Genomic DNA, 24,191 nt, shown 5'->3' on the forward strand with positions numbered 1-24,191 from the left:
AGGTGGGGCAGCGGCAGCCTTGGCCCTGAAACCTGTGTTAGCCACCGTGGGAAAGGAAAGGACCCCCCCACCGCACTGCACTATGGACGTTGAGAAAAATCAGACTCAGGTCCATTTCTGAGCAGTGTGGGTTGTCTGCATTTGCAGTAGGGCAGTTCCGGACCAGGAGGGCCCAGTGGTTCCTACTCTGCTTCTTCAAGGCTCCCCGGCTCGCCCAGCAGCCCCGAGGAACAAGGAACGTTGAGGGCCGGGCTGCGCAAGTGGCACTGATGGGGACGTGGACAGACTGGCCCCGCTCTGGCAGCTTCGGCCTGGGCTGGAGACGCTTCTGCAGCAGTGGGGACTCTGGCTGGGGGCGTGAGGGGGAGACTAGATCTGACACTTGGCATTCATCCGCACCTGTTGAGGTAACTGCCCTGCACTCTCGGTAACGTGATCCCCGCTCCACGGTGTTGACGATCAGTCATCCTCAAAAGCTTTTCTTGTCTCTTTAATCTGAGACTAATCACTCTGGGATAAAATTAGCTCCAATTTAATCCCAAATCAGCTCAAGACATCTCTTGTTACTTCAACTTCTCTGTACTTTTAATTCAATTTTACTGTCTCTCCAGGGGAAAGGGTAATGGATCGCATTGTTAGGCCAAAGTGAATCCGAACACAGCTCTTTTGTAAAGAACTTGAGTTTGTAAGCTGACCTTTCGGGGTCCTAGAGAATACCATACATTTACAAGCTTATTCATACATCACTAATTCTCTTTTCCCTGGGATGAATCGTGACTTCATTCCTCCTGAAGTTGCTGGTGCTATTTCGGCTCAGGAATTCGCCATCTGGGAAATGAGTTCCGCATGGAGACCTCCCTACTAAAGGGCAGACCATGTGCATGAGCTCTGCTAGTGCTTACACACGAGCGTGTGTCACAGTTAGTTTAAAATCTGCCTACAGGCTCTTCGGGTTACATCCAGGTCCACTCAGAATTCAGCTGTTACTATAGGTAAGCCACATATGAATACTTAATTCCTCCCCTTATCTTAAACAATTTCAAGTTTAAGGTCAATTCATACTTTAAAATTTCTGAGGTTTTGCTGAATGACTGTAGTAACAACTTGCAATGAAATTTTGATACGTTCCTCGAATCTCCAGAAATGTTATCTGGAGATTATCTTCATAGGAAATAAATGAAAAGCAATGGTTGAAGGACCAGTATTTATTTTATAAAGTTACATTCTCACTCTTTGATTATTTTTGTGCTAACTTCCCTGGTAACTAGAATAGAGATTTAATGGAACATATGAAAGGTTATGCCAATGGCATAGCAATAAAAGCATTAAAAATTTAGTTTCATTTTTCAGTGTCTGACCGCCGCAGCTCTCGTGGGATGGAACCAAAAGTATTACCAACACAGCAGAAGCCACTTCTCCTGACTGCCAACACTGGAAAGAAAAAACAAACAACAATGCCCGTATTCATCAGTGTGAGTTGTAAGAAAATATATTTATTTTTTCCATGACAATACTACGATAAAACTGTTAAATACATGCATGTTTTAAAAACAGACATAAGGAACATCTTTAGGAAGGAGTTAACAGCCAAGCATACTAGTTTTACATTTAAGGTTTCTTAGTGACAGGTTATTTATACTCTATATTCTTGCTATAAACATGTTTTCCAAAAGATATGGAAACTAATTTCTGAAATTATACAATGATATGAAATGACCAAATTTTCCACTGTAGTGCAACGTACTCTCCAAATTTTTGCAAGGCAGAAAATACTTGTCATCTGTGTAAATTGAGTTGTTTTATTCCATATATTAAACTCAGAATTCTGCAAATCAGACCAAATCACACAAATACCCTACATCCTATGGTTTGCTTCCTATATATGTGTTTAAATGTTTTCTTATATGATTAAGCATGATTTTTAGATACGGAACATCGAGACTGATCACTCGGGTCAGAAAAGAGGTCTGCAGTGACACCACCGCGAGAAATGAGAACGGGGACAGTCGTAGGTCTGCAGTTTCTCCCTGTCTTTCAGCTACATTTGCACACGCCTGACCAAACAAAAAGTAGTAAACAGCTGCTAGTATTTATTATAAAATTGAAAATATTCAACATACAACATCCCCTTTGAAAATAACAATCATTCTACAAACAACCTCATAAAAAACCAAAAACTTGTATCTGTTCACAGTATGCATATTTTGTAAACAGGAATTCACTATAATGCGATTTTGAAAGTAAAATGTGATTTCCTAGCATTGTAAGAACTTATGACCAGCTAAAAAGTAATACATTCCCACTAAAAGAAAGTCGAGTATTTGAAAATGATTTGGCCTATGGACATACTTTCTTCAGGTGGCACCGTCTCAACTTGAGGATGTCTTTCCAGGCCGAGCTTGTCAAGCAATTCTGAAGGGAAATGTTTTTTTTTTTTAAAGGCCGTGTCCATACTTTTCCAAAACGTGATGTTGGAAGACAAAAAATTAAATGGAAGGCTATATCATAAATGGGGAGAGGTATTTGGAATCAAACTGGGGGTACAATATTTGAAAAAAATACATGAAAATTATTGTTCAGTATTGTTTCCTTTGATCAAATGCAAAAACACCAACACCAAACCCAACAGCTAACTTGCCCGTGTTTTAATAATAATGGTGTTACCACCAGTAAATCTTTGGATGTTTTATGATACACCACTGGAATGCGTAGAGAAAACGTGAGTTCAGAAATTGGAAGTTACTCATTTGAAATGGAGTAACTCCAAAGAGAAGCACATTTTCAGTGTGTACGAGGGAACTCAATACTCCTAAGTGAGCTATCCAATCAGGTGCACAAAGTGTTTCTGGCTTATGTGCCGTGCGAGGTCTACACTGTTACCACTTTATTTTTAAAAAGTCCTGACTGGCTACTGCAAAGGTAATCTCAGCAGAGATATGTAAATATCATAAAATCAACTTCCTTTTTAATTAAATATTTATTTTTTTACTCATTCACATCTCTTAGTTTTTAGGGTGAGTTACTGCAACCAAAAAGTAATGTAAATAAATCACTACTGGTTTGTATTGGTTAACATTCAATAGGTTAAAATTTTAAATTAAAATTTAACTTAGAGGTTCTGATTTTTTTGTTTCTATGGTTCGTCAGCTAGGCACTTACACATAAAAACATTTGGAGGATTTTCTTCTTAAAATACTACTTTTAATTTTCATGAAAGTGTTGCGCAGTTAGAATGTGTCTTGCATAGGTAAATGGTGTATAACCAGGACACCTGTAATCCAAAATATTAACATTCTTAATGGAGAGACAAATAAACATGACTTGTGGTTAAAAATAACAGAACCCTGTCATGACTCAGTGTAGTAGCTACACAGACTTGGATATATTCTAGACCAAAGCGCATCCCCTAAAACGTCGCCATCCACAACAAAGCTGGGCACGTGACCTGAATGCCGCCCGTAATCCTCCAGACCGGCCTGGGTAACAGCCCTGGTACACAGTCCACCAAGACAGAAAGAGAGCAAAATCAAACCGAGTAATTTTCCATGATATTCTAAGGTCGTGCCTAAAAGGTGCATGTCCAGTAAGTCTGGCCACAGGTCCTTTTCTGGTGTGGGAAAGTTCTTTTGAATATAAAAGATGGGCACGGCACTGCGGAACCGACACAAGGGCCTCAGAGGGAAGGGTGCGCGCCTGCGTGCTGCTGGGTTGCTAGGACACAGGCTGCTGGGCACGGACACGCCCCAAGTGCACACCCACCAGATACGTCAAATCGGGGAGAAACAGGAAACCCAGTGATGCTGTCACGGGAGTCTTTCTCACGCGTTTGCTCGACCTGCGGTGCCAACTCTTCCAGCCACCAGTCTCAGGTCGCACGAGTTACGTCCTGACCGGTAGGACCCTGGGGAAACTCTGCTGCCTGTGCGCAGTCTGGGAGGGGATGCAGCCAACAAAAAACTACGCAGGGAACTTGCACGATGTGCCTATGCTTGGTAATCAGCCAATGACCCCACGTTACTCTTGAGATGTCCGATTTTACACTTTCAGAATAAAGAAGACTGAGTAAAAGATACACAGATTTTAACAGAAAACAGCAAAAACCACTTTAAAGAAACAAGCAAAAAGTCTTCTCAGATCACATGCTGGAGCACTAGATTTTGAGATAACCTTTTCTGCATATTGACATGTTAGGGAGTACTTCAATTTCAAAACAGCAACAAGTTGCTTTCCCATCTGTTCTGGGAGAAAATATGCCACAGTCTCCTTTACTAAACCACCTCTATTCAAATGCAGACAGGACAACAATGCTCTTTACGTATGGGTGGTATGAAGACAAGAAGTTATGGGACTAATTACCCACAAGAACACAAGTTGCATGGAAGTGCTAAGAATGTGACTTGGGCCGTGGTGTTTAGGACAGGCTGTTCTCAATGCCACCCTCCTCAGATCCATGAGACGTGACGGCGAGGTTGGCGGGAATACGAGGCTGGTGTTTCTGCCCTGGAATGTGCCGGTGAATGGGTCAGAGCTGCAGAACACAGCACGCCCACCCCAAGCCCTGAAACGCACCCGGCTCTGCTGTCCAGGCCTCAGGGCCGCAGCCTCAAACCCAGGCTCAACACACCGAAGGCCTTTGTTGTACACGGGCCCACGCCATGCAACATGTAACGTAAAGAGTATCTAGTGTCAAAAGCCTACCCAAGTCTTCTCAGACACTTGTATATTAGGCAGCGTCTGTTTAAGAGGGCCACTCACAAGAGAAGCAGTTGTAGGGACCGCCAGGACCTGCCTTCCTCACCAGGGAAGCCTGACTTGGCGCTGGCTGTGAGATACATGAAAATGTGTTCAGTGTGTAACACTGTGCAACAGACACAGTGGACGTAATTCTTGGACAGGGAGGAAGGGTTCAAGAGCCAAAGTGAGGTCACCATTAGCCAAACAGATGAATCATTATGTAGAAGGACACTGGGTTCAGATGTCGCGGCTGAATGCATCAATCACTCAGCCACCTCCCGTCTTTTCCCATTATCGCAGTTTAGTGGCGTTCAGACCAATACACTCTCGCCTTCGCCAGCACTTATCCTGTCTCTGAGAGATGAGGTTGAGGGCCTACCTGTTCCAATGGCGCACAAGGCATGAGTTGGGGACAAGAGGTGTGGTGATGACAAGCTTCAGCAGGGACAGATGGCGGCCTCAGGTCTCAGTGTCTTGGGTAAAAAGCTACGGGAAGGAGCCCAAGGGGAGAAGTTGAGGGGGTGAACTCTGTTAGGGGTGGCTCTGGTTTGATACCTGTTTCATTGTTGAAAATTTCTATGAGCTATTATATGGTTTTAATACATTGTGTGGGTATATAATTCTATTTCATTTTACATGTCCATATATCATGAAGCTCAGGAATTTAGCTGACTCTTAGCAGTTAAAAATCAGGGTTTATGACACAGTACCTATACAGACTTTGTCCTTTGTCATCCTGTGGCTTTTTTTCACAACATGGTTTTTACAAAGATAGCTACATTACCAAGTGGGAGGAAAACTGATCCGTTATGTACAAACACATTACAGAACCTCCGGTAATTTTAAAAGAAAAAAAAAAACAGGCATATTTTGACTTACTCAGCTATTTCAAAATTTTAAGTACTCTTAAGTATCCAAAGACAAAATGCATAGACAACCTGAGGGCAGGCGCACTGTAAGGTACACTTTGTAGTTTTACACCTGCTTTTCTAAGGACCCTGTTCCATCCAGACATCACTCGCAAACACCAAGGGTGGGCAGAGGGTGCTGGGAAGACACCTGACTCTGGATGGCCTACGAAGCAACTGTGACGGAGGCGTGCCTGTCCATTCAAATGGGCTCTCTGACATTTCATATAAAGTAGCCCTTGAGTAACTGTTCCTATAAGAAGCATTTTTCTTTCTAGTTTATATATTTTTTAAAAACAGCCGAGGTCGGATAGAGTAGTCTGGACTGATGATCATGTGAGAGACAGGAGAGGCTAAGAGGCACAATCGAGGAGCGACACCTGCCAGGAGGCGTCACAGCCCCTGCTGGGACACCGGGCTCCAGGGCGCGGTCTTCTCAGCAGAAAGGGAAGCCAGTCAGAACCGCACAGGCAGCTGATGCCGCCAGATATTGCTTAGTTGGCTCAAACAGTGAGTCACTAGAATTGACTGTTCATGAGTTATGTTGGTTTTGCTCACATATTTATATAACTGACACTGTAGAACAACAACAACGAAAAAAAACAACCCGGATTGAGAAAAAAATGCAAAACCCTAGATCTATAGTCTTAGGCATTTAAGATTGAAATATTAGGGCAACCCGGCACTGAGCATGGAAGTTATGAGAACAACAGTGAGGTCCGAGAAACCTACCGAGGGCGGGCAGGACGGTTCGGGGGAGCTGCCCGGAGCCGCGCTTGTGTTCCGAGTTTGTACCCCTGAGAAAACTGTTTGACGACCATTGTACAGTAGGCACAGAAGTCAGCACACTTGATCAAACACAACAGTAAAGAGCTGTCGCTACGCCAAAAACTGTATTAACCTTAGTGACGTGGAGAGAGGAGAACAACATTAAGAGGTTTCAAGTCTGTGCTTGGTTTCCATCCAGAAGGAGTGGTGCCAGGCAGGTCCACGCCATCCACCGCACCGGCATTTTCGCCCCCGCCTGCCGGTCGATCCCCTTGCAAAGTGCACACGTGAGAAGACCACAATGACAGAACCGGACACGGTGGCTGCGCATTCGCTTTGCCCATGTGGGCCAGACAGTGTCAGGCTCGAAGTGCTTCTCGAAGGTGGAGAAGTGGGAATTCTTTGGCTCCAACGACAAAAAGCTCCGAGTGTTGAGTTGGGTGCACTGATTTCCGCATCACTGTACTTTGGCTTTCAGACTGCGTTAGGAGCACAGGGACACCCTCAGTGTAACCTGCACACAGTGAAGTCCACCTCACTGACAATGTGTCACAGGATCCCGCCCCCCGCCCCCCAGGACGCCTGGTGCTCGCGCGGCAGCACCGGCCATGACAGCTTACTGAGACAGCAGACAGAAGGGACGCTGTTAGTCGTTTGGTTTGTTCTGAAAGAAGTTTGTGAAGGACCACCCGCCGCCTTCAGATTGCGGGGAGTCTCCGTCCTTAGGAGGAATTAGGAACTGCCGGGAGTTGATGGAGCAGGGGCTGCCGAAGGACCCAACCTCGCTGTTGCTGCCCGTCGACCTGGGCGAGTCTGGGGACACTAAGCTCCACGCACGCACACTGGCCTGCGGCCTGTAGCCTGCAGTTTTGTCCGCATCATCCTCTGCGGCTGTGTCCTCCACGTCGGAAGTGACGGGCAGGTGCATCTGGGGCTTGTAGCCTGCCCCCGCCACAGCGTCGGTCTCTGGCTCCTCCTCTGGCTTTGCCTGGGGCTGGTACATGGACTGGACGTCGATGTAGATGACCTGGGAGGTGCCCCCGGCTTCATCCGCTCCAGGGTTCGGCACCTCTTCCTCGATGACTGGTGGGCAGTAGGACACAGCCACCTGGCTCTCGGGCTCTGCCTCGGGGCTGTCCTCTGGACGCTCGGCAACTGGAGAGATTATCTCCGTGTCTTCTACTTTAGGAACCGCCACTCGAGTTTCCAGAACCTCGACGTTATTTGGGGTACAAGGGTTCATTTCCAGTGTCTTCAGAGCATTGTTTCCCTAGAAACCAGTTCGAAGACAGATTACAGAGAGCACCAAAGCCGTCGCAACGCCCCTCCTACACCAGGGGCATCACTGTATCTATCCTTTCCGTCTGCTTGTGGAAATCTGTCTCGCTGTTCTGTGGGGTACACTGGAGCCAAACGACTCTTGTCCCCTACACATCAATATCACTCTTGCTACGAATAGTAGTGGGGGAAAGATTTGATACAAATAATTAAAATGAATAATTTTAGAAAATCACATGTTAGAGCACTTTTGTTTTTTCAAATGGGTGACATCTGCACGTTAAAACCTTCTCACAGGAGACAAAAAATAAAAGAACAAAAGAGGAAAGCCAGTACTTCAAAGATAAATGTAAACAAAACAAAGGATTACCTCACAGACGCCCTTCTCAAACTGTAATGCTTTACAATTTTCTGGGTTTGGAATATCAGGGTAGAAGGTTTCTTTTATCCTTTAAATAAAGAATAATTAAGTACATTTAATAATTATAAGATTAGCAGTTAGACAACAAACAGTTAATAAATCACGAGGCTTACTCTGATATTTCATAAGAACACTGAAATGAGCGTGAGATGAAAATGCAAGGTCATTTTCAGTGTGATCACTAATTAGAACATTCTACACCACGCAGAGAGGTTCCAATCTTAAAACTATGACCACCACTTTCACTTCTAGGACTGCAACGTCTCACGTATCTTACGTAAGTGGAAAGCAAGAATTAAAAGGGTGATTGTCCTGTCGAGTTCAAAATAGAACGCAGGCCTTGCCCCTGTAAACAAAACGTGGGCGCCGCAAACTGCAGGAAGCCGGGCGGGTAACCGAGGGGCGTATTCGCACGAGGCAGTTCTCTGCTGCTCGGAACAGGCGCCGGGCTACCAGAAAAGGAGGGGCTGCTGGTCTTCAGCAAAAAAGAAACACAAACAAAAGCGAGGTTTGCTCAGTGCTGAACCATGCTTACCGCTACTCAAAAGAACACTATTCGAAATTCCTGCAGGAAAAAAGCTTTGTTAATGAAGTCTGAAATGCTCTAACTTCAAACTCTGTCCTTACTTATATATCTGTTTTTCATATTAAAATCAGTTTTAACCTGTGATTTTGGGTAATGAGAATATAGTTACCATGACAGGGAATTCTGTAGTTCTCAATTATGACCGTTTTGATTGATAAACCAGAATGGCAAGGACACATCCTCGTCTTTGTCATGAACGGCGGTATTTTTGAGGCTGGGAGGACTGTCTGCATGAACACAGCCTTGTGCTCCAGCTCCGTCCACAGCAGACCCTGCCAGAGGACCTCAGGGCACTCCATCCAGCTGACCCTCGCTCGGACACACAGTACTTCCCAGTTCCTCCGGACCATCAACCTATTTCCAATTTCTGGGTTCTCAGAAAAGTTGTCTTCTCTGTGTGGAACTTTCTTTGCCCACTCCTTATCCTTTGGGACCCTGCTCAACAGAACTGCCCCAGGGAGGCCTCAGCGGGCCACCCCCAGTGCCAGGGCTCTCCCCCTGTGCTCCTGGTGCTCGGGCTCCTGCCCACTGTGGGAGCACATGCCTACTGGATGGCTGTGGGCTTAAGGCCCAGCCCCGCTCTGCGCTGTGAGTCCCTAAGGACCAGGCTTGTTTCGTCACCACTGTAGATGCCCCTCTTCACCTGAGAGGGGCCGTTCATCTCTGTTCACTAAATGAATAAATGTCCAGACTTTCTAAATAGGGTACCAAGATGAGTGACACTTTAATCATTAAACTACACTTAATCCTGCATACAGCTATGGTCATGTTTACGCCTGCAAATATTTTTGAGTAAAAATGCTATTTTGTTAAATTATTAGCAGAGTAAGGAAAACATTTCTACTTTTCCTTTATTAATTTTTAAACCTTTAAATAATATGCCACCTTCTTGTCTAACATTAAATCCAACACTAATTCTGACTAAAACAAATATTTTTTTACTAACTAGCTTCAACCAATAACATGTACTTATTTGTTAAACATAAACTAAATAACCATCCCTGCACAAACAAAACAGCAAGAGTAAACTCGGGCACCATTACCATTCCCGTTTCCGGTAACAAAGGATGCTCGTCACCACGCCAACCACGACAGCCACTGCGACCGGGATGAGGATGGCGACGATTAACCCCACGGCTGAAATGAGAGCGGTGCCGAGACTGAACCACAGCTGTCAGTACGGAGAGCAGAATAAACTGATACTGGCCAATAGTTCAGTGGGCAGGTGAGAAGAAAAAAATCCTAACTGCTCCAGGGTTACTGAAGCACTATTCAAATAACACCTTCAAGTGTTTCAACAAATTTTACACAAGCACTGAAAGCTGCCGGAGCAGGTTTCTCAGGCTCAGTACTGCCAACTCCGAGGGCCAGACAGGGTCCGCGTGTGCGGGGGAGGTGTCATGAACACTGTAGGAAGGTGGGCAGCATCCCTGGGGCCCCGGCCACTGGATCCCAGCAGCACCCGCCAGTTACGACAACCAAGAAGTCACCAGACTCTGCCAACACCCCAAGGGGGCAACATCACCCCTGGCTGGGAACCACATTGTCTTGGCCATTTATGCAAAAGTGTGCGTGAGTTCCAGCTGTGAAGTAACACGTTGCAGTTCTTCGCTGCTGACAAAGAGTGAAGTTCATCACTCTTCCCTACTTTCCATCTCAAATTTGCAAGTTGTGCTTAACACTTTTTAAAAAAAAAAAATTTCTTTCACTCCTCTCTGGATATGATAAAAGCCACAGAACAGGGCAAAAAAATTTAAGCTGATTGGCCCTTATGTATATTCAACATGAATTTAGATCTCCAGACTTCAGATGTATCCTTAATTCATTAATTTCTCAGGAACTCATTAGGAAATAGCTTCAAATAACAAGAATAAATGGCCCTTTAACACTGCCTTATACTCACTATAAAAACGCAACAAAATGTGAAATTAGGAAAAGGGGATCCCTACACACACAGAAATTGCTAGAAACACTGTGCACTTCAGCACGGGGAGCATCTCCGGGGAACGCGACTCACAGTTCTCCTTCGTCACCACGAACATGCTCTTCCCCGGACCCAGGCCCGCGCTTGTGTAGGCACGCAAGACCAGGTGGTAGCTTGTCTTGCTCTGCAGGTCGGCGATTCTCAGTGTCTTCTGGGATATGTCGGTGATGTTCTTAACTTTCACGTCGGGACGGCCTGGTTGGAAAGTGGGGAGCGTCACTGTTACTGGTGGCCACAGTGATTTCAACTCGTGGTTACTCACAGCTGTCACCCCATGTCCCTGAGGCCTGCAGGGCCAGCCAGTGACAGCTCTGCCAGTGAGGGGCCCCGTGAGCTGGGCCTTTTATTTCAACCTCCCTGAACCTGAGTGTCTAACTAATGTGAAATAGGACATCAGAACCTTATCTCACGGGGCTTTAGGTGTATGTTTGTTTGTTTTTAAACTCTAATTGTAGTGACCTATCCACCATGTCTCACTGGAAGTCTAGGTGCTGGGTCAAGTGTAACATTCTCGAGCATTTGAAGAAAGTTACACTAGGCCCTGGAAGGCTGTGGAATTGGATCTGTAAGGCTTCGCTCCTCCCCAAGCCACTGGGAAGATTCAGGAAATGCAGATGCATGAATCTGGGTGGGAGGGGGCACACAGGTAAAGCAGCCCCATTTGGAAAGGGGCTTAGCTGATGCCCATCAGCTTCCCCACGCAGGGACACGCTCTGTGCTCATTCCACTGGCGTGTAGTCATCACAGTGGTTTCATTCTGAGGGGAGGTCGTCAAGGGAACTGAAAGCTCTCAAACTGATATGGTGATATGCTTGTGTTTATGTGGCACCATGGATAAGAAACATCTGACTGGGACAGAAATATAATTTAGGGAAAAGCCAGAAGTCTGCACACACGTCTCTGTATTTGCGAACTGGAGAACTCTCTAAAGACTCTGGGTGTACACTCACCAGTCAGGGACCAGCTGTACTTTCTAAGGTCTAACTTGTCCCCAGTTGAGTCAATTAAGTTTCTCGGCTCCTCAAGGCCGTGGCTAACCGTACAGGTGGCGTTTTGTCAGGTGACAGGGGAGGCTCCGGAGCCGTTCTCTGGGCTCCTGAGCTCCCACCCCCATTACTGAAAGTATGGGGAGACTTTGCTTTTAAAGTAACCTTCGCAAGATGCTGTGCCAGGGGTCATGCCAGACTAGGAAGAGGTGGCCCCTGCGCTGTAAGCTGAGAACCAAAGGCTTCAGAATAACCAGTTTACGTAACTTCTGAAATAGTGCCCTTCACTTATCACGTACTTAAAATCTTAAAATGCTCATATTCATAAAATGACAACATTTTCGCTGCCTTGTTTTTCAGACAGTTTTGGAAACCAGAATTAAAGCAACAAGCAGCACTTTTTTCTTCTTCTCGAGGGGGTGGGGGTGGATTAATGGAGAACTCCTAGGACGCACTATTCTAGTCACTGTGGTGAGTGACTTACCTGATTCCAAACCTTGCATCTTAGAGGTGTCTCTCTCTCCCTTTTCGAAGTAAAATAAATAGCCTCTTAAAAAGCCTCTAAGCTCCTCCACAGGGATATCTTCCCATTTCACCAGTATCGAGTCTGCGGATGTATCCTCAACAGTAAAATTTGGCGCAACGATCGGAGCTGTGAGGGAAAAAGCCAACAGTGGAGGAGAGTTTACTAACACAGAGCAAGACACCAACGGGTGGGGAGGGTTCTAGCCTCAGGAAACAGCTAGGCTCGGAAGCACAACTTTATTTTCCATTCAGTCACAAACTTCCCCAGATACTGCTGTGAACTCTTTTGCTGCAAAGCTACTAACCAGACACACAAACTTACCATCTACGGAAGCAACCTATGCAAAATTGTTAAATGGCTACTCATTTGTACTTCCCTTTTTTATTGATAGTCTGGAATAAGTGCAAAATAAGTATTTTGATTTGACATCCAAATCAAGATTTTGTTAATGAGCATACATTTGTGAAATACAAACATTAAACAAATGAAGAGTAAGTAATCATAACTAACTTTAAATTTATCATACAAATTATTTTTCCTTTCTTGAACCGAATAACCCAATTTGCTCTATTCTCAGAATCCAATGCTGTCAATTTATAATTTCTCATGTCACCTTGAACTCTAAGGAAACTTATCCACTGAACTTACCCAATTCCTCTACGTATCCAATCACGGAGCGTAACAGTTGATATCCTTGATTCCTGCACCCGTACAGGAAGAAATTGTATCTTACCCCCGGTCGAAACTGATCTACAGGATGGACACAATCAGTAAAATTTTGTAAGTGCACATTACTATGAATATCTGTTTCAGAAATATCAACTTTATAGTAACTTACTCAGAAATTGTCAAAGCTAATTTTAAACAGGTGCTTTCCTGTAAAAACACATCTGTATTTCCAAAATTGGTAAAGAGTCTGAGTGGAAAACTGATGAAACCAAATTCATTTTTTACTATAATAAAGAGTTTAGTGTCATAACATGGTGTCGTCACCTTCAAGAGGGGAGGAACGTGACTAAGGCTTTGATTTTGTTTTTTAAACCAGCAGTGACGCCTCTGTCCTGGTTCTGGTCCAGGCCCAGGACTGTGTCACCACGCTCCGAAAAGGCCCCTGACCAGTGTCAGTTCTGCGTGCGGGGGGCGCCGCTGCGATTCCCCTCCTGCACTGACAGGCAGGCACTGCAGTGGCCACTCCCTTCTGAGGCTCTGCACGAAGGGAACCAGGTTGGTCCTCGGCAACCAGGTTGGTCCTCGGCGTCTGCTCCTCCTTGCACATCACCACTCAGGCCCTCGAGTCCACTCCAAACAGGAGCAGCACCTTCACTTCACTGTGAAGCCCCTGGCAGCACAGTGCCAGGCGGGAGAGGTGGGGACCCAGAGGGGGACAGGCTGGAGACAGGTGGGGGGACAGATGAAAAGGACAAAAGGGGGAATCATAACACACTGCTCGACGAAAGGGACCTGTCGTGGGCTGTGGCACCTTCAAGGAGGGAAAATGCCACCAAGACATGACACTGAAGGGTGATCGGGAGCTCATCAGCCGTGGGCCAGGAAGAAGGTTCTGCCTGGGGGAGAAGGCCAGTTGGCTGTGCGCGGTTCTGCAGCCTGCCTCCTGAGCACTGCCCCACACTGTTCTGCCTTCCACACAAGGGCTGCTTACACCTCCGTTTCAGAGAGGTGCCCCCACTGACCTGTCCTCCTGTACGCTGCTTTCTATCATGAGGACCATGAACGACGCTGTGGTGACCATTCTCAGACAAGAATCTGGGGTGCTCATTGTTTCTTAGAATGAATTCCGAGGCAAGTAACTAGGATCAAAGGATCGGAGTCCCTTCCGGCACATACTGTCCCAACCCCCTTCCAGAAGAGCCACACCAATCCACACCTGGCCCCAGGGGTGGGGGAGCAGTCACTCCACTGCAACCAGCCACCCCGCACGCTGCTCTGTTTACGAACCCGTGTGAAGCCCTCGGAGAAACACTCACCAGATTCTACGACAGTCGCAGTGCTGTTTGCCGGGACTTTCTTCCAGTCCATGAGGCAGGGCTCCGCTCGAGAAGAGTTGCACCATTTAACGACGTAGTCGCAAGTCATGTTGGGGTCGTAATTCCATGTGAGGAGAACCCCTTTTCCCACTCCCACAGTCTGCTCTGTTTCGAGATCATCTTCAACAAGAAAGAAGGACACTTTGATGTTAAAACTAGTCATGTGAGGCAAACCTCATGAAAATGGGCGAGAGTCACACAAATCACTTCACTCTACAGAAGTGTTAAAAATGGTGCTCAAACTAGATAAACCTTTAGTAGAGTTTGGAAGTGTTGCTGTGACTATGCAGTTACCTGTACCTACAGGTCAACCCAACCGCTGGGATGAGGTGATCAGAAAGCACACAGGACCGGGTGGTGACGTGGGGGGGCCAGAAAGGCTCCAGTGTAGGGTGTAAGGGCACTGGAGGGGGCGTGGCAGCTGGGGGGCGGCAGAACACTCACGGGCAGACTGCACCCCTCCTCTGGTCACCGTCAGGGTGCGAGCCCCGGGGCAGCAGGGGCCATGTGAGCAGCCCCAGCCGGGCAGAGCGTGCAGAGCGTGCAGAGCAGGAGCACCATGGCACGAGGCGCGGGCGGGGGGGGGGGGGGGGGGGGCGCCCCNGGGGGGAGAGGGGGGGGGGGGGGGGGGGGGGCGCTGCAGCAGCCCCTCCTCCACTGCTGGAATATGACCCCCTCCCAAATGGGCTTTGGGGATTCGGGAGACAGGGCAGGGAGAGGAGGAATCTGCTCCAACAGTTTGGGAAGGAGAGCTGAGGGACAGGACAGCCGGTGTGGGCCCACAAGGAAGAGCCTGAACTGGGCCCGTGGGGGACACAGCAGGGAGGTGCAGAAGCTGGTGGGAAAGGGGCCAGCGTGGGGTCATGTCAGGTGTTGGCCTAGGTGACAGGGAGGCCCAAGGTGGGGGGTGAGACATTAGCATGGATGAGGGCGGCATGGCCAAAAGGGAGCGGGAAGCCAGAACCAATCTGTCCTGTAAAAGAGGCTGGGAGAGGAGGGCGCACTTGGGCAGAGGGGCAAGGCGGGGAGGCGGGGCCTGAGGGGAGGAGCTATCGGGGAGGAAAAGAGGCCGGAGCAGCTGCTGAAGACGCACAGCTTGAGGGGCTGCCTGCCAAGGCAGTTTAGGGGGACGGACTCCTGGCTGGGCACCCAGAGAATGCAGAGGCAGGCAGTCATTTTAAAGTCACACCATTTTTGCAAGTTTATGCTGAAAGTCTAATTCAGACTTTGAGAAGAATTTCTGATCAATAAAGGATTCCTACTGAAAGAATGCCCTTTCAACAAAGCCGCCATGTAAACCGAGTGTCCTTCCCTGCCAGGCAGGCTGAACACAGCCTAGCTGACCTAGCTGCCTCGCGTGGTGTCTGTCGAATCATTTCTTCCTAAGAGTAACATCCACCACCACAGCCCCCAACAGTGCGCATTAAAGTGACTGGGAACAGCGACTGTCCCGTCCACCAGGGCAGATGCTGCCAGTCGGGACCAAGGACCGCCGTCTTGGGGTGCAGCTGACACTCTCCCCCCTGTTTCTCCATCGGTGCCGGCTCAGCAGCAGCAGCAGCAGCAGCGGGCAGGGGACAGAAGGCAGCGGAGGTGCACGAGAGCACGCAACACCCTCAGAGCATGTCCCTCCAAAGTCCCGTTCTCCCGTTCACCTCCCCAACCACTCACCGTTCGGAATCTCCATGCTCGCTATCTTGGACGGGGGAGAAGGGCCGGCGGAGTTTTTTGCCACCACACTGATAATGTAGTCATTTCTATCAAGCTGTATCTCTGCTTTGTGCTGAGGGTCAGGGATCTCAGAGAGGGACTGCGTCCTCTCATCTGACGAGCAGGACACGTTATAGAAGAGTATCTTTCCATTAGCTTCACTGACAGGTAAAGGCTGTGAAAGACAGAAAGACACATTCGGTTACGAAAACCTGCAAAAGTGACAATGTGGTGGAGCGAGGCTGTCAGGTCTGGAGTGGACACCACCCTCATCATAAAGATGCCACCAAAGGAGATGAAGCTTCTCAGACTCGGAGAGACCTGAGCAAACAGGGACGGTGACTCTGAGGAAGAACAGTGTGTGCTGTGAGCACACAAAAACATACACACGCAGTCAATAAAAAGCCGCATTTAGCCTCTCATTTCCTCGTAACAAAAAGTTACGGGAAGCACTGTTCTATATAAACAGAAACGAAACGTTAAAAGTATGGCATCATCGTTTCTTTTTTAACATTTACTGCGTTCTCATTTTAAAGTAGTGCCTGCTCATCACAGAACATTTGTGTTATTTTCTGCTGGTCAACGGGCTCCTCGGGCCTTCCCAGTCTCACCCTCTGGCTCCTCCTCCTTTGCCGGCCCCTCATATGCAGCTCCCTCCCAAAGCCCAGCCCAGCCTCCTCCTCCCTGCACACTCCTGGAGGGACCCCCCCCGCCACGGGGGTGGGCAGGGCAGGGTCACCATTGTGAGTGCACGAAGCACGGGGCTTATTCTGGTACCACCGTCTACTAGCTGTTGCTTTATTTTCCCCACGAACAACTGCAGTCCTGCTTTTGCCCCACCCTGGAAGCCCCCCAAAGCTCTGTCTCTGGCTCCAGTCTCATTCCTGTGTGCCTACACCCCTTATCCAACCCCCCAGCTATGGACTCTGCTCGGGTACCCCAGTGACATGTGTTCAAAAACCTCAACACGTCCAAAACAACTTCATTTTCTACCCAAATAGGGCAGAAGTAATTAAGTCCCTTCCTTGGGACTGCAGTTGGACTCTGAATCACTTCAATAGTTTCAATCCCTGGTTAAACAGTCATCTACTTGGAACAACAGTCCCAACTCCTTCCACAGGGAAGTGATTTGTGTAATCGTCACGATGTTACTGTGAAATCTGACTGACAGCTCGGGGCAGCGGGGGATTTCCAAGCAGGAGGAAGAGGGGCTGCTACCGTCCCCTCAGACGACTTCAAAGCAAGGGAGCTCCTACGGAACATGCACTTGGACTTCACTTGACTCAAAGCTGTACTGACATCAAGGTTTTGTAAAAATATTATATTGTTTACTCTCTACAACAAAACCCACCATTTAAAGGAATCTGGTTATGACTGCTCTTATGAAATCGGAGGTAGAAAACAACTGTTGGTGTTTTTAATATTCATAAATCATATAAAAAACACAGCAACAAACATGTCTGCTCTACTAGGGAAAAACGGTAAAATAGAGCGTGATTCATGCATTATCTAAAATTTTACAAAACTATCATTGCATTGTATAATACAATTTATTTAAGGGAAACAAATTATACATAAAATACATAGAAAGTTGGTTTCCTATTCATCAAAGAGAAAAATGCAACATAAATAGCAGAATTGTAACTTGCAGCTTCTGGCTGCGTTTTTAAAGCTAGAGGGACTGAGTTCATGAAATCCCCCGGGGCCCTTCAGAGGCCTCATAAAATCAGAACACAGAGTGCTGAGGCCCCAGACCAAGCTCAACCAGCTGCCTGGGCCGCAGCTGCGGTTAGGAGGAGCCCGGGGGTGTCTGGGGCCAGGTCGCACTCTCAGCAGTTCCGCCCCTCTCGGGACCCCCAACTCCTCGATAACCCACGGACCCTCTGAGAGTTAGGTAGTTTATCAAATCAAGCCATTTCAATACTCAAGCAAACATGAGGTGTTTACCTTCCAATATATTATTAAGTTTTTCCCATCGGAGCGCCACTCTCTCCACGTGTCTGGTCCCTTTGAGGGAACTAGGGAAGAGAGATGAAAGTTAGTACCTGAAGTTGTGTGCTAGGTCAGTTGGTAAAGTCAATGATCGAGATGGTGGTGTTCGAAAATGTTTCGTGGTCTCTCCCCCACCACACCAGGGTTGGCCTGTGTGACCAATAGGGTCTGGCAGAATGAAGGTGTGTCCCTTCTGAGGCCAGGTCGTGAAAAACACTAGGTGGGCCGCCCCGTTCTCTCTGTGATCCCAAGTCCAGGAGGAGCCGGCTGCCATGCTCTGAGGACACTCCAGCAGCCACGTGAGGGGACCCATGGGACGCAGACCCGCTGCCCCAGGCAAGCCTGCAGCTCCCACCCCCGCGGTGACTGGTCTCAGCAGAGACTCTAGGCCAGAGCCACGCCACCAAGCTGCTCCTGGGTTTCTGACCCACAGACACTGTGAGACCACAAATGCTCGCTGTTTTAAGGTGCTGAGTTTTGGGGTAATTGGTTACGCGGCAATAGGTAACGAATGCACTCTTACTCTGGACTCACGCACTGGATTCGCATCTGATAACCCAGGTAATTCCTGCACACATTGCAAAGCTCCGCCCCTCCCCCAGGCTTCACGTGGGGAGACATCATCGCATTAGCACGCGTCACTTTTTATTTGACTGTTTGTTAGATGTGCTGGCAGAAGCTTTATATTCCCTACATCACATAATGCAAATAAAGAATTGGCTGTGTTTTGGTGAGTGAGTCCCGAAATTCACCTATTTCTACTTTCTGTTTTAAAGCTGACATCCAGTTAACCAAGGATAGTCTTGGTTCTGTTTGGAAATTGTACTCAGAAAACCAGTTACCTGATTTGCTGGCTATTCTGACCTAGGTATACCATGGAGACTGAAGTTCAAGATCTCAGCCCCATCTATGACTCAGCCTTAGGTCAGAAATAAAAACTCCAACAACCTCATTTTTAACGAAAAGGCAATCTAACTAGATTTTTGTGAAAAGTCCAGGCAAAAGAGGGAAGAGTGTGAAAAAAAACTGCCCCATCATCTCACCACGGCTGTGCCACATCACTCTGCCATCGACGTGACCACACTGCATGTGGACAGTGCTGCTGGTCTGTCCACAAAGCATGTGCCTCACACGCTACATGTGCTCACAAGACTTTAGAAACCAACATTTAAACTGTGTAATACTGTGCTAGCATACGCTGTATAATTTCAGTGTACCTAAGCATTCTATTTTTAGTTACTTGGGTGACATTTTTTTAAAAAACAGTTATAAAATTCCAGGACCCACAGTAATAATTAACCATAAACCACTTAGTTAACTTACTGGCTTCTGTGGTCAGATACGGTTTCTCACTGCTCCATCTGCTCCATTTCCAGAAAGTTTCGCCAGAACAGCGGACCCGAAAGCTGTACACAGTGTATGGATGCAGCCCGCCCACAGCAGCGAGGTAACTCGAGCCGTCCACCCCTTGGATGGTGACATTCCGCTGGCAAGAAGCAAGCAAGGCAACGTGTGCACATGGAACATCAGGTGTGCACCAACACACACACACACACACACACACACACACACACACACACACACATTTTTAAAATAAGAAAGCCTCCCAAATTCGCAACAAACCGACTCAATGTCTGCGTGGGTTTGCCTCTACACGGTCAAAGCCAGTGGACCCTGTACTGTTGTAATTCTCACGTAAATGCACAATCGGTGACATTATGATGCTCTGCAGTAGCAGGAAGCAAAGCTGAGGTGTCTTTAATCCAACTATTGAACCTAATTAATAGCGGCCAATTAAAGTATGCAGAGAGGAGAATATAAAGTTGGTAATCAGTCAGTGGCTAATGGCGAGGCAATAAACCTTAACATGTTGGTGTAATCTGAGACAGCCTAGAGGAGGACCTGGGCCACTCAGAGGATCCTTGGAAGCAACTGGAGGCTGCACCATCTTGGCCTTACATAGCACTTAGTGCCTCTGATATGGTGCTGAACACGCAGACCATTCAACAAATACTCAAACTAACTAAAGTTAAAATGAGGGAATTCAAAACAAATTTGAGGATCTGCGCATCTCAGGGAAACCTCCAAGCTTCCGATTACTTATTATGAAGGAGCTTCGGGGTTACATTTTGCAGTGTATTCTGATATTCTGGAAATCACCAGGAAGTTTCCAAATGAATATTTAAGTATGACATCATTTATTTTGGACTTACCACAAATTACAAGATGGTGCAGTATAAAAGTTAACCTAAGTATTTAAAATGTATTAAAAGTCATGTTTTGACTTATAATAACCAATTATAACTTGCTCCTGTAGCTGCGCTTAGCAGTTTTAAAAATCACATCTTCTTTCCAGTGCCAATGAGTCCATTATCTAATGCTAAAGGTCACAGCAAAACTACTCATTAATTCACAAATTTATTGAGCACCAGCTACATGCCAGGTGCACCACTAGACCTGGAAGCCATCTGAGATGTGAAAGTCAAACTTACATTCTATGGCAGCCAGTATGGTAACTGTAACTGTCTTTAAGAACTAAATACAATGCTGTCAAATTATATTCCTATGCAATACCTTGGTTCCTAGTCAATCTCTATAGTAATCAGAGTCTATGCACATAAATTGACTTAGTTATGTGGAAAGCTAAATGTTTTATCCAAAATAACCTCTAAGGAAGTTTACAGAAGAATCTTACTCACCAATTCTTGTGCTGAATTCATTTTGTTGATTTCAACCTGACACAACAGCTTAATCTTCGCAAAGTTGCCTGGTAAATGCCAGGAAAGTGTGACGGCTGTTGCATTGATATCTTTCACTCTGATTGAAGTAGGAGTATGGGGATAAACTGTAAACATAATTTTTAAAGATTAATTACTTCGAGAGCTATTTTCCAGTATGACTAATGAGAATCACAGGAGACAAAAAACAGGAGAGGTATCGTCGGTGCTGATCAACAGTATTTCACTCAGTTGGCGGAGACACGAGCCACACCGTACCGCTGACAACACGCCCATGGTTTTTAGGAACCGATCACACTTTGTGTTCCTCAATCAGTGTCAGGAACTCTAACTGAAAGGTGGTTAGAGTACAGCCTCTACCCCCAAGGAACCTCTAATTTACTTGGGGGATGACACGCAAAAAGAAAGCAAGTTTACAAGAGTATATATGCTAAGTTCAAAATGTATGGCACCCATATTAAGTGCTGTAAGAATTCAGATGATTTAGATTTTGTAAACATGGTAGGAGAAACCTGCAGTAAAGATGGGACTTAGGCCCTGGCTGGTGTAGCTCAATGGATTGAGCACTGGCCTGTGAACCAAAGGGTCGCCGGCTCCATTCCCGGTCAGGGCACAGCCTGGGTTGCAGGCCAGGTCCCCAGCAGGGGGCATGTGAGAAGCAACCACACACTGATGTTTCTCTCCCTCCTTTCTCCTCTCTCTAAAAATAAATAGGTAAGTAAGTAAATAAATAAGAAAGAAGGGACTTAGGATGAGCTTTGAAAGAATCAGAGTGAAGCTGGCAGAACGGATGCAGAAAAGCATCCCAGGCTGGGGTCCTGGCACAGCGAGGCATGGGGCACACTGCACTGGCAAGGACCCATCTGAGCGTGGGGTGCAGGGGACGAACCCTGTTGTACATGAGGCTGGAATGGTGGAGGGCGGACAAAGACACAGACACTGCCACTCAAGGAAACACAAAATGTGGCCACTTTGTCCTTAGGTAAAGTGAGGACATAAAAAGACGATGGGAAATAAAATACTTTTTTAGAAGAAAATATTTCACATATTTCCAATCAAGGGTTAATATCCAAAATATATAAAGAATTCATATAACTTAACAAAACTCCTGCAAACAACCTAATTAAGAAATGGGCACAGAATCTCAATAGATATTTTTTCAAGGAAGACATACAGATGGCCAACAGGCATGTGAAAATATGTTCAACATTACAAATTATTAGGAAAATGCAAATCAATATCAAATAAAATATTTGACGAAAGTGCTTCATGTTTAGCGAGCACGGCCGGCCTGCAGCAGAGTGCGTTTGGTGTGAGCCTTCCTCCCCAGACTGTGAGTCTGTGGTGCTGCAGAGCCGGCGTGGAGCCGACGCCCACGGAATGGCCACGGGAATGCATGCCAAAGTGCTGCACCATATTGCATTTCCATTCTGAGCTCTGTGTTAATAAGACTGGTAAAATTAAGAAGTCACCAGCAATAGAAAGGACTGCACTATTTATTGATCTGTACAACAACCTGGATGAATCTAAAGGTTATTACCTTTAGTAAAAAGTGCCAGCCTCAGAAGGCTGTATGCTGCCTGGTCCCATTTGCACGGCATCTCAGAATGACCAAGCAACAGGGAGGAAGAACAGATCTCTGGTGTCCAGGGACAGGGAGTGTGTGCTGGGGGTGGGGGCAGGCACAGCGACAGACCAGCCCGGTATCCTGACTGCGCGGGTTCCCTGAACCTTTACATAAATCCACCTGCACAGACCTACACGCACACACACACGGCACACACATACAACTGAATGCATGTGAAGACCAGTGCACGCTGAGCAAGGTCAGTGGCCTGGCCTAGATGCTGTGCAACAGCCACGTAAGATGCTGCCCCGGGGAAAGCCAGGTGAGGGGTCAGAGGGCTCTCATTTATTAGTTTTTGCAACCACCTACAATTATTTGAAAGTACAAAGTCTTTAGAGATTGGGCAAAATTTTCTCAGAAATAAAGTATTAGATGAAGCCACTGATGCTTTCTATGTAAATGAATATTTCAAAAATTCACTTGGGTTCAATAACATGGTGAGCCTGAAATCACACATTTTAAAGCTTTTGAAACAGAATTTACAAGATTAACATCAGGCAGTTATAAAGAAAACAATGAGGAAAACTTAGTCCAGAGGCTCACTCTCCACCCATCTCAAGACATCTCACCACCTCCTCGGGTGTGTGTAAGGTGCTGGTTCACCCAGCACTTACCTCTCTCGGTCACGTTAACCAGAATCCGTGCTTGTGACTGGCCCAGGGGGTTGTGAGCATTCAAAGTAAAATTATACAGTTCTTGGTTTGGAAGGATTTGAAAGAATAACTGATAGCTTTCATTTATGAGCGCTTCAACTCTCTGAAATTTAACATATTTTCCCGAGGAACTGTGAATTAAGAGAGGAATAAATAATATTAAAACAGTATCAAAATAGCAAAAGATAAGTAGTGCAGAAAAAATAAATGGGTAAATTTCTGATAATTAACGTTTTCAAAGCCTTTGTAATTACAGATGTGCTACATACTCGGGAAAGAAAATAAATCAGCCACAAAGCAGTCTCTGTTTCTACTTGAGGGTTCTTCCTCGCAGGCTCTGTGAAAAGGGGGACAGATCTGCATGCACTAAGTTGCAGTACTGACAGCACACCCAATTTTTAGGCCACACGTTTGCTCATAATATAAAAGAGATGGAGCATTTCCCTGTGTCAGGAGAAGTCCTTCTGACAGATGCCTCACTGTTTGTCTGACCCCCTTTCCTGGTCTCCTTTACCTTTCGAACAAACTGTAACTTGTCTTGCGTGGGCCCACCAGTGCCGTCGATCTGCCTGGGTCCCAAGTACATATAATCTCTTTTAAATCATACGTCTCACAATTCAGTTTTTGGGGAATATCAGGTGGATCTAAAAGGAAAAAGGGAAAAATGGAGTAACTTATTTTAACATGTATGTTCTCTGCAAATATTATGTCTCATAAATGTTAATTATATTTTGTACAATTTCACGATAAATAATGTATTGTTTACATTTTACTTTTTGAACAATACAGGAATTACCATTCTTTCTATAGCGTGTTTTTTTAGTTCATATTACATTAGAAATGAGAGATTAAAATATACTAAAGAGTGACTATTAGCTCATTTGAGAACTCCCTATTAGCAAATTGAAGAAACTATCACTTTTTCCCCCTTAAACACTACTTAAATCTATCAAATCTCTCAAAGGAAGGTGCACCCAAAAAGTCAGAAAAATCTACAAGTTAAAAGTATTATTACAGATCACCAATATATGCTTGCAAAGAAGTACCAAATCACATTGTAAGTCGACATACATCGTAAGTTTCAGAGTTCCTGAATAAATTACCAGGACTATTATTTACAGAGTAATTCTCAGCAAAATTCTGCATCTCCCTGTATGCAAAGTGACTATTGTTCTTCTGTCATTTTCTTTCTTTACTAAAACTACTCTCTCTGTGCAGGCAGGACTAGAAAGAAA

General features: G+C 46.2%; 1 protein-coding gene and 1 long non-coding RNA gene across 5 annotated transcripts in view; one reads left to right on the top strand and one right to left on the bottom strand.

The window, feature by feature from the left end:
• Window positions 1–436: 436 nt before the first annotated feature.
• On the top strand, window positions 437–1,739 carry LOC118998790 (uncharacterized). Its single transcript, XR_005068948.1, has 2 exons — window positions 437–992; window positions 1,351–1,739. It is a non-coding gene; the product is annotated as an uncharacterized LOC118998790 (long non-coding RNA).
• A 72-nt stretch (window positions 1,740–1,811) lies between these two features.
• LIFR (LIF receptor subunit alpha) overlaps window positions 1,812–24,191 on the bottom strand; it is a 65,838-nt gene continuing 43,458 nt past the window's right edge. For all 4 annotated transcript variants that reach the window (XM_037063210.1, XM_037063207.1, XM_037063208.1 and 1 more), the window contains exons 8-20: window positions 23,471–23,600; window positions 22,918–23,087; window positions 20,638–20,783; window positions 19,262–19,424; window positions 17,894–17,964; window positions 15,908–16,121; window positions 14,177–14,356; window positions 12,840–12,941; window positions 12,150–12,317; window positions 10,713–10,874; window positions 9,739–9,832; window positions 8,059–8,137; window positions 1,812–7,680 (exon numbers count right to left, since the gene is read on the bottom strand). In XM_037063210.1, the coding sequence (XP_036919105.1) occupies window positions 7,057–7,680; window positions 8,059–8,137; window positions 9,739–9,832; window positions 10,713–10,874; window positions 12,150–12,317; window positions 12,840–12,941; window positions 14,177–14,356; window positions 15,908–16,121; window positions 17,894–17,964; window positions 19,262–19,424; window positions 20,638–20,783; window positions 22,918–23,087; window positions 23,471–23,600 (2,303 nt within the window). In that variant the 3' untranslated portion in view covers window positions 1,812–7,056. The remainder of the gene's footprint in view (window positions 7,681–8,058; window positions 8,138–9,738; window positions 9,833–10,712; window positions 10,875–12,149; window positions 12,318–12,839; window positions 12,942–14,176; window positions 14,357–15,907; window positions 16,122–17,893; window positions 17,965–19,261; window positions 19,425–20,637; window positions 20,784–22,917; window positions 23,088–23,470; window positions 23,601–24,191) is intronic.

Source organism: Sturnira hondurensis, unplaced genomic scaffold (assembly GCF_014824575.4).
Source record: "Sturnira hondurensis isolate 20B ecotype Veracruz unplaced genomic scaffold, ASM1482457v3 Scaffold0014384, whole genome shotgun sequence".
Taxonomy (NCBI): domain Eukaryota; kingdom Metazoa; phylum Chordata; class Mammalia; order Chiroptera; family Phyllostomidae; genus Sturnira; species Sturnira hondurensis.